The 12,057-nt window shown below is 46.1% G+C and overlaps 1 protein-coding gene across 4 annotated transcripts in view; it reads left to right on the plus strand.

Annotated features, from left to right (window-relative positions):
- DENND1A (DENN domain containing 1A) overlaps positions 1–12,057 on the plus strand; it is a gene marked incomplete at both ends in the record, with an annotated part of 539,637 nt that overhangs the window by 462,751 nt on the left and 64,829 nt on the right. For all 4 annotated transcript variants that reach the window (XM_079705783.1, XM_079705782.1, XM_079705784.1 and 1 more), the window contains 2 exons: positions 10,173–10,277; positions 10,650–10,737. In XM_079705783.1, coding sequence (XP_079561909.1) covers positions 10,173–10,277; positions 10,650–10,737 — 193 coding nt within the window. The remainder of the gene's footprint in view (positions 1–10,172; positions 10,278–10,649; positions 10,738–12,057) is intronic.

Genomic DNA, 12,057 nt, shown 5'->3' on the forward strand with positions numbered 1-12,057 from the left:
ATGCAAGAAGTGTTTAACAAAGACCTAGAAGAATTAAAGAACAAATGCCTAGAAGAATTAAAGAACAAACAGAGATGAACAATACAATAACTGAAATGAAAAATACACTAGAAGGAATCAATAGCAGAATAACTGAGGCAGAAGAATGGATAAGTGAACTGGAAGACAGAATGGTGGAATTCACTGCCACAGAACAGAATAAAGAAAAAAGAATGAAAAGAAATGAAGACAGGCTAAGAGACCTCTGGGACAACATTAAACGCAACAACATTCACATTATAGGGGTCCCAGGAGAAGAGAGAGAGGAAGGACCTTAGAAAATATTTGAAGAGATTATAGTCGAAAACTTCCCTAACATAGGAAAGGAAATAGCCACCCAAGTCCAGGAAGCGCAGAGAGTCCCAGGCAGGATAAACCCAGGGAGAAACACGCCAAGACACATAGTAATCAAACTGACAAAAAATGAAGGCAAAGAAAAATTATTGAAAGCAACAAGGGAAAAATGACAAATAACATACAAGGGAACTCCCATAAGGTTAACAGCTGATTTCTCAGCAGAAACTCTACAAGCCAGCAGGGAGTGGCATGATAGATTTAAAGTGATGAAAGGGAAGAACCTAAAACCAAGATTACTCTACCCGGCAAGGATCTCATTCAGATTCAATGGAGAAATCAAAAGCTTTACAGACAAGCAAAAGCTAAGAGAATTCAGCACCACCAAACCAGCTCTACAACAAATGCTAAAGGAAGTTCTCTGAGTGCGAAACACAAGAGAAGAAAAGGACCTACAAAAACAAAATCTTAAAATTTGTATGGAGGCACAAAAGACCCTGAATAGCCAAAGCAGTCTTGAGGGAAAAAAGATGGAGCTGGAGGAATCAGACTCCCTGACTTCAGACTATACTACAAAGCTACAGTAATCAAGACAATATGGTACTGGCACAAAAACAGAAATATAGATCAATGGGACAGGATAGAAAGCCCAGAGATAAACCCACACACCTATGGTCAACTAATCTATGACAAAGGAGGCAAGCATATGCAATGGAGAAAAGACAGTCTCTTCAATAAGCGGTGCTGGGAAAACCAGACGGCTACATGTAAAAGAATGAAATTAGAACACTCCCTAACACCATACACAAAAATAAACTCCAAATGGATTCGAGACCTAAATGTAAGACCGGACACTATAAAACTCTTAGAGGAAAACATAGGAAGAACAGTCTTTGACATAAATCACAGCAGGATCTTTTTTGACCCATCTCCTAGAGTAATGGAAATAAGAACAAAAATAAACAAATGGGACCTAACGAAACTTAAAAGCTTTTGCAAAGCAAAAGAAACTACAAACAAGACGAAAAGACAACCCTCAGAATGGGAGAAAATACTTGGAAACGAATCAATGGACAAAGGATTAATCTCCAAAATATATAAATAGCTCATGCAGCTCAATACTAAAAAAACAAACAACCCAATGAAAAAATGGGCAGAAGACCTAAATAGACATTTCTCCAAAGAAGACATACAGATGGCCAAGAAGCACATGAAAAGCTGCTCAACATCACTAATTATTAGAGAAATGCAAATCAAAACTACAGTGAGGTATCACCTCACACCAGTTAGAATGGGCATCATCAGAAAATCCACAAACAACAAATACTGGAGAGGGTGTGGAGAAAAGGGAACCCTCTTGCACTGTTGGTGGGAATGTAAAATGATACAGCCACTATGGAGAACAGTACAGAGGTTTCTTAAAAAACTAAAAATAGAATTACCATATGACAGCAATCCCATTACTGGGCTTGCTCTATACCCAGAGAAAACCATAATTCAAAAAGACCCATGCACCCCAGTGTTCATTGCAGCACTATTTACAATAACCAGGTCATGGAAGCAACATAAATGCCCACCGACAGACGAATGTATAAAGAAGATGTAGTACATATATACAATGGAATATTACTCAGCCATAAAAAAACGAAATTGGGTCATTTGTAGAGACGTGGATGGACCTAGAGACTATCATTCAGAGTGAAGTAAGTCAGAAAGAGAAAAACAAATATCGTATATTAACGCATATATGTGGAACCTAGAAATGGTACAGATGAACCGGTTTGCAGGGCAGAAATAGAGACACAGATGTAGAGAACAAACATATGGACACCAAGGGGGGACAGTGGCTGGGGGGGTGGGGGTGGGCGTGTGATGAATCGGGCGATTGGGATTGACATGTATACACTGATGTGTATAAAATGGATAACTAATAAGAACCTGCTGTATAAAAAAATAAACAAAATGCAATTGGGTTGGGACTGCTGGTGATAAATGGGGCCAGATTCTCTGGCTTTCTTTATAATATTTCTTTATTCTTAAATTTTTAAAAATGAGTATTGATTGGTCTGGGTGCTGTGCTGGTCACTTTCACCTATACCCGTGGTTCTCAACCTTGGCTACATTAGAGTCACCTGGGGAGTTTTAGAAACTACTGAAAAAGTGCCCCGGGTGATTCTAATGCATGGCCAAGGTTGAGCATTGCTAAATACACTATCACATTCATCCCTGTTTAACCCCCCAGCTATCCCCATGTGACAGGTGGTGAGAATGGGGATCTGAGAGGTGCAGCCGTTTGCACACAGGGGCAGAGCTGGGACTGGAACCCAGCTCTGTGTCCCACTCCCCCATCTGCCTCTTCCTGGAGTGACTCAGCTGTTGTCCGTTGCATGCCAGGCACGGGGAGTAGATCAGAGCCTCCAGGAGTCTGCAGTGGGCTGGGAGTGGCCGGCAGGCACAGGTGGTGTTGGTGTGGAGGCTTGGAGGAGGAACGGGGGGCCCTCTTCACCTGAGGGCATCAGGTAAGGTTCTCACAGGAAGTAACGTGAAGAAGGAAGCCAGAGGAGTGAGAGTGTGTCAAGTGGTTGGGGGGTGATCGACAGTCCAGAATTGCTTGAAGGGAATGAGTTATGTGGAGAAAGGTGGACAGCGTCGTAAGCAAAAGAACATCAGCTGGGGAAGGTCACAAAGAGCCTTGAGTGTCATGTTCAGGAGTTTAGAAACCCCACCTCCGTCAACCCACAAACTTGCCTGAAGCTGTTCTGTGTTGCCCAGTCAGATGGCAAACAGAGTCAATAACCAGAGTTCCTACAGGGTGTTAGCCTCTGAAGGGAGAGGGGAGAAGAGGAACGTGAGACCAGGTGGGCCTCACTGGTGTATGGTGTGCGACTGGGGCCCCACTCTCAGAAAGGCCCGTGCCTGGTTTATGCTCTGCTGTCACCGTCTCGAAATTCTTAGTAAATTTACCCTCAAACTTGTGCTTTGTGAATGAAGCCCGATGGGACAGTGGAGCATGTGCAGGAGCAGAGGAGATCTGCACAGACACCCTCCTAGGAGCCTTGCCTTCCTACTCTCACGGAGCTGCTCCAGCCCACCCAGCGTGAGTGGAGCTCACTTGCACAGTAAGCGCGTCAGTGTCTGGCCGAGGCACGGGGCACTGACGGCCCTCAGAGGCCTCACTCTGCATCAGAACCAGAACTTCTTCACACTGAGAGAAGGCAGTGGTGTTCTAGGAAGCACCAATGACCACGGAAACCTATCACATTCCTTACTCATCCTTGTGTTAGCCAACCGCTTCTTGCGAAAATGATGACATGGAAGGAGAGGAAAAGGTGGAGCAACCATGGTCCCTTTTCCTTTCTCACCAGTAAGCCGAAGACAGAGAGTGTTAATAAATTGTGCGTATATCAAGAACTGAAATAAAAACAGTTGAGTTAGTTTTGCGCAGCATTTCCACTGTCTGGTAAGAACAAGATACAAATGCATATATGATTTACAAAATACGATTCCACATATGTTAGCATTCAGAACTGGCATTGCACGATACAAAGCTGAACAATAAAAGCTACGCTAATAATTTAAATTCTTATTTTTTCTTTACATGGAATGACATTAAATAGCAAACTTTAAAAACACCATAAAGGGTCTAGAAAGAAACCATAAAAAAAGAAGAAAGTTTCATGTTTTAGTACTGAACAGTGCTTTTTTCCTGCATATTCATTTTGCACTGGGTCCCCTAAATTATGTTACCAGCCTCAGTAAAACTGAATCTCTGCCCTCAAGAAATCGTTATTTGTGCAAAATTTATTTGCTGTCATCTGTCTTAATCTTCTAAGCAACCCTAAGAGATGGGCCAGCCTTGAGTAATTGTCGCAGATGAGGGAAGACAAGTCACTTGAGACCACGTGGCCAGTATCATCAGAGTCCAGGTTCAAGTCCAGGTCTTTCTGACCCAGACCTGTTCTCTCCCCACCATGTTGTGTTACCTCAAATGGATCAGAGTTCTTTTTAAATTTTTTTTAAAGATGGCTTTACCCAAAAAAAAACAAAATCAGCCCTCTGGTGTGCCAGTTGTCACGCTGTACTGTACTTATTTGTTCCCTGAAGTAGGCAAGATTCCTTGGTAACAGGAGCTATTCTTTTTTATTTTTGTTATGGAAAATTCAAATATATACAAAATAAATAAACTGTGTATCCACTGCCCAGCTGCTACAACTATAAACATTCTATCATTTAAAAAATTTTCAATTATGTTAAAATATACATAACATAAATTTTACCACTTTAACCATTTTTAGGCGGACAGCTCAGTGGCGTGAAGTACATTCGCACTGTTGTGCAGCCATCACCACCATCCATCTCTAGAACTTTTTTCATCTTGCAAAACTGAAAGTCTGTACCCTTTAAGCAACAGCTCCCCGTCTCTCCCGCCAGCCCCTGGCAACCACCATTCTACTTTCGGACCCTATGAAGTTGACAGCTCTAGAGATAAGTGGAATCACAGTATTTGCCCTTTTGTTGCTGACTTATTTCACTTAGCGTAATGCCTTCAAGTTTCATTCATATTGTAGCATGTGCCATAAATTCCTTCTTTTTGAAGGCTGAATGGTATTTCATTATATGTATATTTTGTTTATCCATTCATCTGTAGACATTTGGATTGAATCCATCATTTGGCTTTTGTGAATAATGCTGCTATAAACATAACATTCTGCCATTCTTTTTTTTTTGGCTGCGTTGGGTCTTTGTTGCTGCACACGGGCTCCCTCTAGTTGCGGCGAGTGGGGACTACTCTTCGTTGCGGTGCGCGGGCTTCTCATTGTGGTGGCTTCTAATGTTGCGGAGCACAGGCCCCAGGTGCGCGTGCTTCAGTAGCTGTGGCACATGGGCTCAGTAGTTGTGGCTTGTGGGCTCAGTAGTGGTGGCTCACAGGCTCTAGAGCGCTGGCTCAGTAGTTGTGGTGCACGGGCTTAATTGCTCCGCGGCATGTGGGATCCTCCCAGACCAGGGCTCGAACCCGTGTCCCCTGCACTGGCAGGTGGATGCTTAACCACTGCGCCACCAGGGAGGTCCCCATTCTGGCATTCTTTTTTTTTTTTTTTTTTTTTTTTTTTTGAGGTACGCGGGCCTCTCACTGTTGTGGCCTCTCCCGTTGCGGAGCACAGGCTCCGGACGCGCAGGCTCAGCGGCCATGGCTCACGGGCCCAGCCGCTCCGTGGCATGTGGGATCTTCCCGGCCCGGGGCACGAACCCGCGTCCCCTGCATCGGCAGGCGGACTCTCAACCACTGTGCCACCAGGGAAGCCCCATTCTGGCATTCTTGTATCATCTATACATACCTTCATCTACTCCCCACCCCTCATTTGACTATTGGTATTACTTGTAGGAACTGTATTTTATTCATCTTTGTATTCCCCTAACTCAGAGCCTGGCACACAATAGGTGTTTTAAAAATGTTTAGATGGATAAATCTTCCAAAATTATCATTTTTTTTTAATTTAAGCAAGGTCCATAAAGAGTGGACACCTCCTTTTTTCCTTAGAATTTCCGGGTAAATGTGCACATAAAATTTTGATAAAAATTAAATTTGTGAAGGAAAATAAGAATTTGATACTTTGAGTATGGATCAGCAGAACAAGGAAAGATGGCAAAGAATCTGATGGGAGATTTTATTTTTATGCCAGTACCCACAATGCTGTGGATAAAAGCCATTTATTTCTGGAAGTATCAAAAACCTTTGGAATCACCAACTTCACCTGTTAACATAGATGGACTCATTAATAATGGAATTTCCAATTGATTCCATGTGTCAAGAAGATAAACGAAGAGTAAAACTTGTCTTTCCATAACAAAGTCCTTGATAGGGATAAGCAGCTGTGTTTAACTGTCCTCCGGGTCATAGATGGAAAACTCTACTAATGTGATCTGAGCTTGAACGCTCACGGCCCGAGTTGCCTGAATTAACGTCGCTATCAGTCAGTAACCCTGGCACCTAGAGTGTCGCCCAAGAAGACAAAAGGTTTAATCAGCCTAACAGGAGAGCTAAATCGGCACTTCTCGTAAAGGAGGGAATTAACGAGACACTTGCCTTCTCCCCTCCGCTGCAGAGAGCAGACTGGGGGCAGCCATTTCAGCCGCAGGAGGAGGTGGACAAGTGGGTGCAAATGGTTAGGTGTCCAGTTGGTTCCATGACGGAAGGAGCGCCTCCTTCACAACGGCTTGCCTACTCCCTCCCGGGAGTTGTTTGTCTCTGAGGGGCTGGTGCTCTGAGTGTCCACTAGGAGAACATGAGGGGCTCCCACTTGAAAGAGGACGCTTGTGCTCCCCAGCAGGTGTCCAAGAGCAAACAAGACTGAGGCCTCAGAGAAAACCCAGGTCTATAGCAGGCCATGCATGAGATGGCTGAGCTTTGGAGGCCACCTTGTATTAAACCCCGACTCTGCCACGTGCGGGTCATGTGACCTCCGGCAAGGTACCCTACCCGCTGTTCTGTAAGGATCAGGTGAACCGTGCTTATCGTCATTTCCTTAGAAGATGAGTAGTGCAGGGGAATGCGCCCCCTGTGCCTGCTGCCGGTCAGACCTTTATACATGACTCTGAGTGACGGTGCAGGCTTAGGGTAGAACAGTTGCCCTGAATGGGTGGGAACGGCTCACCTAACTCACCCTTCCAGACTCCACTCAACGTGCCGACTTCTCCTCATACGTTCGCACCTGCTGCCCTGCAAGGACCAGCCTTTTCCTTGCTGACTCCAGTGCATATTTTGCCACCCACCCCAGCAGCACGACACTGTAGGCAGTACTTGTTTCCATGTCCAACTGACACTGCTGATGTTGTTCTTTAAGCTCTCTGCGGAAAAAGCCCCCGTTGTCAGCGTTTCCCCTGAGTCTTTCCCATCCGTGCCCATGTCCTTCTGTTCGTTTTTATGGCACAGACGTCTGACCAGGGCATGTCGTCTCCAATAAGTAGACAACAGGCCCCAAAATGTTCTTGTCTCCCCAAAGATGAGATTCTTTCTGCTCTCCTACAGCTAAAGCCTGCCTCAGGCTACTCTTCCATGCAAATTTGGTTGCAAACTCTCTTGAATTTATTGGTCCCTCGGCAGATTTCTCCTTCCTGGCAACACTGGGCCAAAGCTCCAGGAGTGAATGCTAACAGCTCCAATGAGCATTTCCTCTGAGCAGCTCTAAACTCCCTGGACATAAGTGTCACTCAGCCTGGCCTCGTACTCTGAGACCTCTCCACCATCAGACTGAGCAGTGCCTCAGCCACACGGAGATCGCAGGGCTCCTGTGACAGGAACCAGGCCAAGCACATTCTGCAGTTCTTTAACCAACATCCTCGAGCTTCTACCTGGGGGCTGGGGGCTGCACTGTCCCCAGGGAGTATAGTGATGCATCCGGCAGGGCCTCTGCCCTCTCGAGCTTCTGGTCACAGGGACACCAGTGAAGATTACCCAGCACCCAGGGTGCACAAGGCACTGTGGGAGCACTGAGCAGGAGTAAGTGACTGCCGCACACAGGCCTGTGTTTAAAGCATGATAGTCCAGGTGGAAGGAGTAGAACTGGCAAAAGCACGGAAGAAAGTGGGAAAGGACATGGCCTGTGATTAGGAGATACCTCTGAAGCATAAGGTGTACGGGGGAGCATAGGAAAGTGACACAAAAGGACTCTGGAAAAGCAAGGACTCTCTCGGCTTAGGAAAGGTTTGTTTGCCTGACTAAGGAGCAAGGACTTGTTCTTTCCTCCCCCACACAGGAGCTCGCGTGTGTGACACATGCTCTTGGACAAACGGGGACTGTTCCTGCCCCCATGAAGCTTATAGTCTAGTGCAAGAATTAAATAAGCACACAAATGTAACATCTCCACAATCAAAGTTCTTGAGTAGGATAGTGACTTGATCCAATTTGCATTTTAGAAATCACTCTGGCCAGAAGGATTGAAGTGGACGGGGAGGAACGAAACAAGAGAGGGACATAAAGCTGAACATCCACCATGGCAGTCAGGCCCGTGCCAAGGGATAGAGAGCAGGGGCAGATGAGACGTTGCAGTGGGAAAATGGGAAAGCCTAGGGAATTGATAGGTCGGCTGTGAGTGGCTATGGATAATGACAACTTCAGAAAGAAAAAAAGATTTAGAGTGCAGTCCAGATGGGATAGTAATTGGGAGTTTTGGCCATTCTGAGTTTGAGGTTCTAGTGGGCCATCCAGGTGGGGACTGGGACGTATGGGTTTGGAACAAGAGACGTCTGAGCTGACAGTGCTTATTAGGGGTGATCAGTGTATGGGTGACACTGTTCTCGTGGATGAGACCTCCTGGAGAGAGAATTAATTGCCCTGCTGTGGTTCCAAGGGTGAGAGCGAAACTTCCAGGCCACAGGAATGGAATTCCAGGTGGGCTTCTGTTGATTCTCACCAGCTGATCTTTCCGCTGTTCAGCAAGGAAGGTATCAATCCATGCCAAAGTAATAAATGTCATGAAAACTCTTTTTCCTGAGGAACTGGTGTGTGGGTTTTTTCCTCATAGACAATATAACATTTGCATTGTTCCCTTCTTGCTTCGGTGGCAGCCAGGAAGCTCAGAGCTAATTTTGTGACTGAATTTTAGAAACCATATAGGATCTGCGTATCCAGATACTGTTTTCCCAAATAAATACGTTTTACATATTTATGGATTCTCCAGTGCTGATTTTTTTCTCTGTTTTAGGTGCTCACGGAAGCTGCCTCAGATCCTTTGTAAACTTAGGTGTAACCGTATAAAAGTAAATATTCCCCTCACCCTAGTATTTTAGTGTCATCCTTATCACCCTTGAGCAGTAGGTCGGCCCAGTTGCTGAGCTAATATCGGCTGGATTTAAGCAGGAGGGACCCTTGGAATTTACAGCCGCTACACAGTAACTTTAACGCTCACCTAACTCATTAAAGCAGGATAAAAGTAGAGCTTCAAACATCTGTGTTTGCCACCAAGTCTGTGAAGGGAGAGGTACCTTTAATTTAGTTCAACATGTAAAAGTCTGACCTTTCAGAATTGAGAATACACTGTTGAAATTAAAGACTTGCCTGTGTAGATGAGTACTCCAAATACCTTCAAAGAAGGAGTGAGGTGCTGACTACAAAGATGGGTGGTTTTTTAAGCTTAGGGTGTCTTTTCTTGACTCATAAAATGTAGTCCTCATCAAGCAGCATAAGCACAAAGTTGACTGGATGATAAATCTTATTTTTGATCATCCCTGGTTTTTAATACAATTAATTATTTTAAAATTAAAACTCGCTACTGGTTAAGCTCACTCTGTAAATAGTTTCCACACTGTGTTCCACGGCTGGTGCCTTCCTTAGGGACTGCAAAGGTGCAAGTGGGGGGGCGGGGGAAACGCCCAGCAAGGAGAGCCCAGCTTCCATCCCTGCCCCCAGCCCTCCCAGAGCAGCTGGGCTGTTGAATGCGGCAGGGCTCCTTCTGCCTAAGGTGCTGTCCAAAGAAAGAGTTCCTCTCCTAAAAGTGAAAAGAAGAGTTTGGAAATCATCCCCCCCGAAGGGCACATCCCACTAACTTGCTGTTGGGGTATGCCTGTGGCTAATATGGAAGGGGCCGGGGCGGGGTTTGGAATCCTGCCTTTGGTTCCCACCCTGCCTCTTACCCTGCGACCTTGGGAGATATCTTTTCCTCTCTGAAATAACTTCCTCATCCATAGAGTAGAATGCCATCCAGCATAACAGCCACTTCACAGGTAAGTGAGGATTAGATAAATCAGCAGATATAGAAGCGCCACCTAACAGAGTTCAAGCACTGATCTCTCTCACTCCATCCCTCTAACCCTCCTCTCCCCGTCTCATCTCTGTCTCCCAGGAGGAGCCAATCACCTTTTGCGAGGAAGCCTTCGTGTCCCACTATCGCTCCGGAGCCATGAGGCAGTTCCTGCAGAACGCCACACAGCTGCAGCTCTTCAAACAGGTGCCCGGCACCCTCGCCTGTTCTGCACCTGGGTCCCTGGTGGGGTTTTTGCAGCTGCCTCCACTCTAAGCACTGAGGCTGCAGGCATGGGTGGAACTCAGGCCTCAGCCCAGAGGGGCCCAGAGTCTGGGGAGGGAGATTGGGTGAGAAGGGAGCTCAGCCACCAGACGGAGCCTCTGCAAATATGCCGTGCAGTTTTATAAGTTACCATAAACACGCAGCGAGTTTTCCAGAAACTCGCCTTTTTAAGCTCACAGTTCCAAAGACCCTTTCCTGTCTTGGTTCTTTGGTCGTCTCCTAAGGAGCCCAGCTGAACGTCCTTTCCCCGTTCCTTTGTACTAGCTGTTATGCTTTTGTTCTTTCTTTGTATAGTTTATCGATGGTAGATTAGACCTTCTCAATTCCGGTGAGGGCTTCAGTGATGTCTTTGAAGAGGAGATCAACATGGGCGAGTATGCTGGTGAGGGCATTTCGTTTTCCTTTCTGAGCTGTGGGCTGTCTGTGGGATTGGGGTGTGTTCGCTAGGAGTGGCAATGACTTCTTTTTTCCTTCACTGGGGGTTAGAGAGACTGATTTCAACCTTGGCCTTGAAGTGTTGGAATTCCTCTTCACGTTCTGATGAGGGGCACATTGGCCCATCTGAAGTCCTCTGTCCTGGGGTCACTTGCTTCTCCTGGGTGGGCGAAGTCTAGGTAACGTAGTGGCCTGCACGATGCGGTGGAAAGCACATGAGGAATCGAATTAGGAGACCAGGATTCACTGCCCAGCAGTGAGAACTTGGTCGAGTCATTTCACCTCTTTCAGCTGAAGTGTTCTTATCTGTGCACGGAGTGTAACAGTGCCTACCTCACAGGAGTCCTGTTGAGATTAAATCAGAGACCCCAAGGAAAGGTTTGTGCAGTCGCCCAGGACAGACCCTGGCAGGGGATCGCAGCTTAGTAGATGTTTCTTTAAAATGTGAAGATCATCGCGGGTGCCCTGTCTCTGCAGGCCTTTAGAACCAGAGGAATCATCCTCTCATTTTTCAAAGGAGGCATCTGAGGCCCAGAGAAATGTTAGTGGCTGACCCTGCCTCCTGAATCCCAATCTGGCTTTCCAAGACCCAAACCCTCATCTCTGTCAGCAAAGTAAAACTAAATGCAAAACAATAATAATCATGCTACTAGCCCCCTCTTATTGCTGGGCGTGTGTCTGGTCTCGACTGTGCTGATAATCCAACTGGCAGTCCATAAACTCATAGAGCCAGGTGTGATCTCACCTACAGACCCCTTTGTCAGGCCCTACCAGCCTGTGCTGCATGGAGAGCACAGTAATCAATAAAACAGGTGTGTGAGTCGTTGATGAGCATTTCCTGGACATCTGCTGTGTCCACAGCCCTGTACAGTAAGAATGGGGGGCCCAGTTCTGCCCTCAGGGAACTTTTAGACTGATGGGAGAAAGTTCATAACTAAAGACAAATACAGACTAAGCCACTGCAGGAGAAGGAGCAGACATGGGTTTTTGGGCAGGTAGAATAGGGCTCTATTAATGCTCATGCTGTAACATGAGGGCTTCACAAAGGAGGCGGGTTTTGAGTAGCGTTCTAACAGTTGAATATGGCTTCTGGGGAGAAGACAGGCTTTATGTGTTGCTAAACTAAGTCTAGTCATTCGGACTCCTAGAAAAGCTGTCTGCTGATAAGACCTACTTATCCCAGCAGATAAAATGAATCAGTTCCCCACAGCACCTCCTTTTTCTTTCCCTGTCACTGCTTAAGCATGAGAAGGGCCCAGTGTGTGTC

Source organism: Hyperoodon ampullatus, assembly GCF_949752795.1.
Source record: "Hyperoodon ampullatus genome assembly, chromosome: 6".
NCBI lineage: Eukaryota > Metazoa > Chordata > Mammalia > Artiodactyla > Ziphiidae > Hyperoodon > Hyperoodon ampullatus.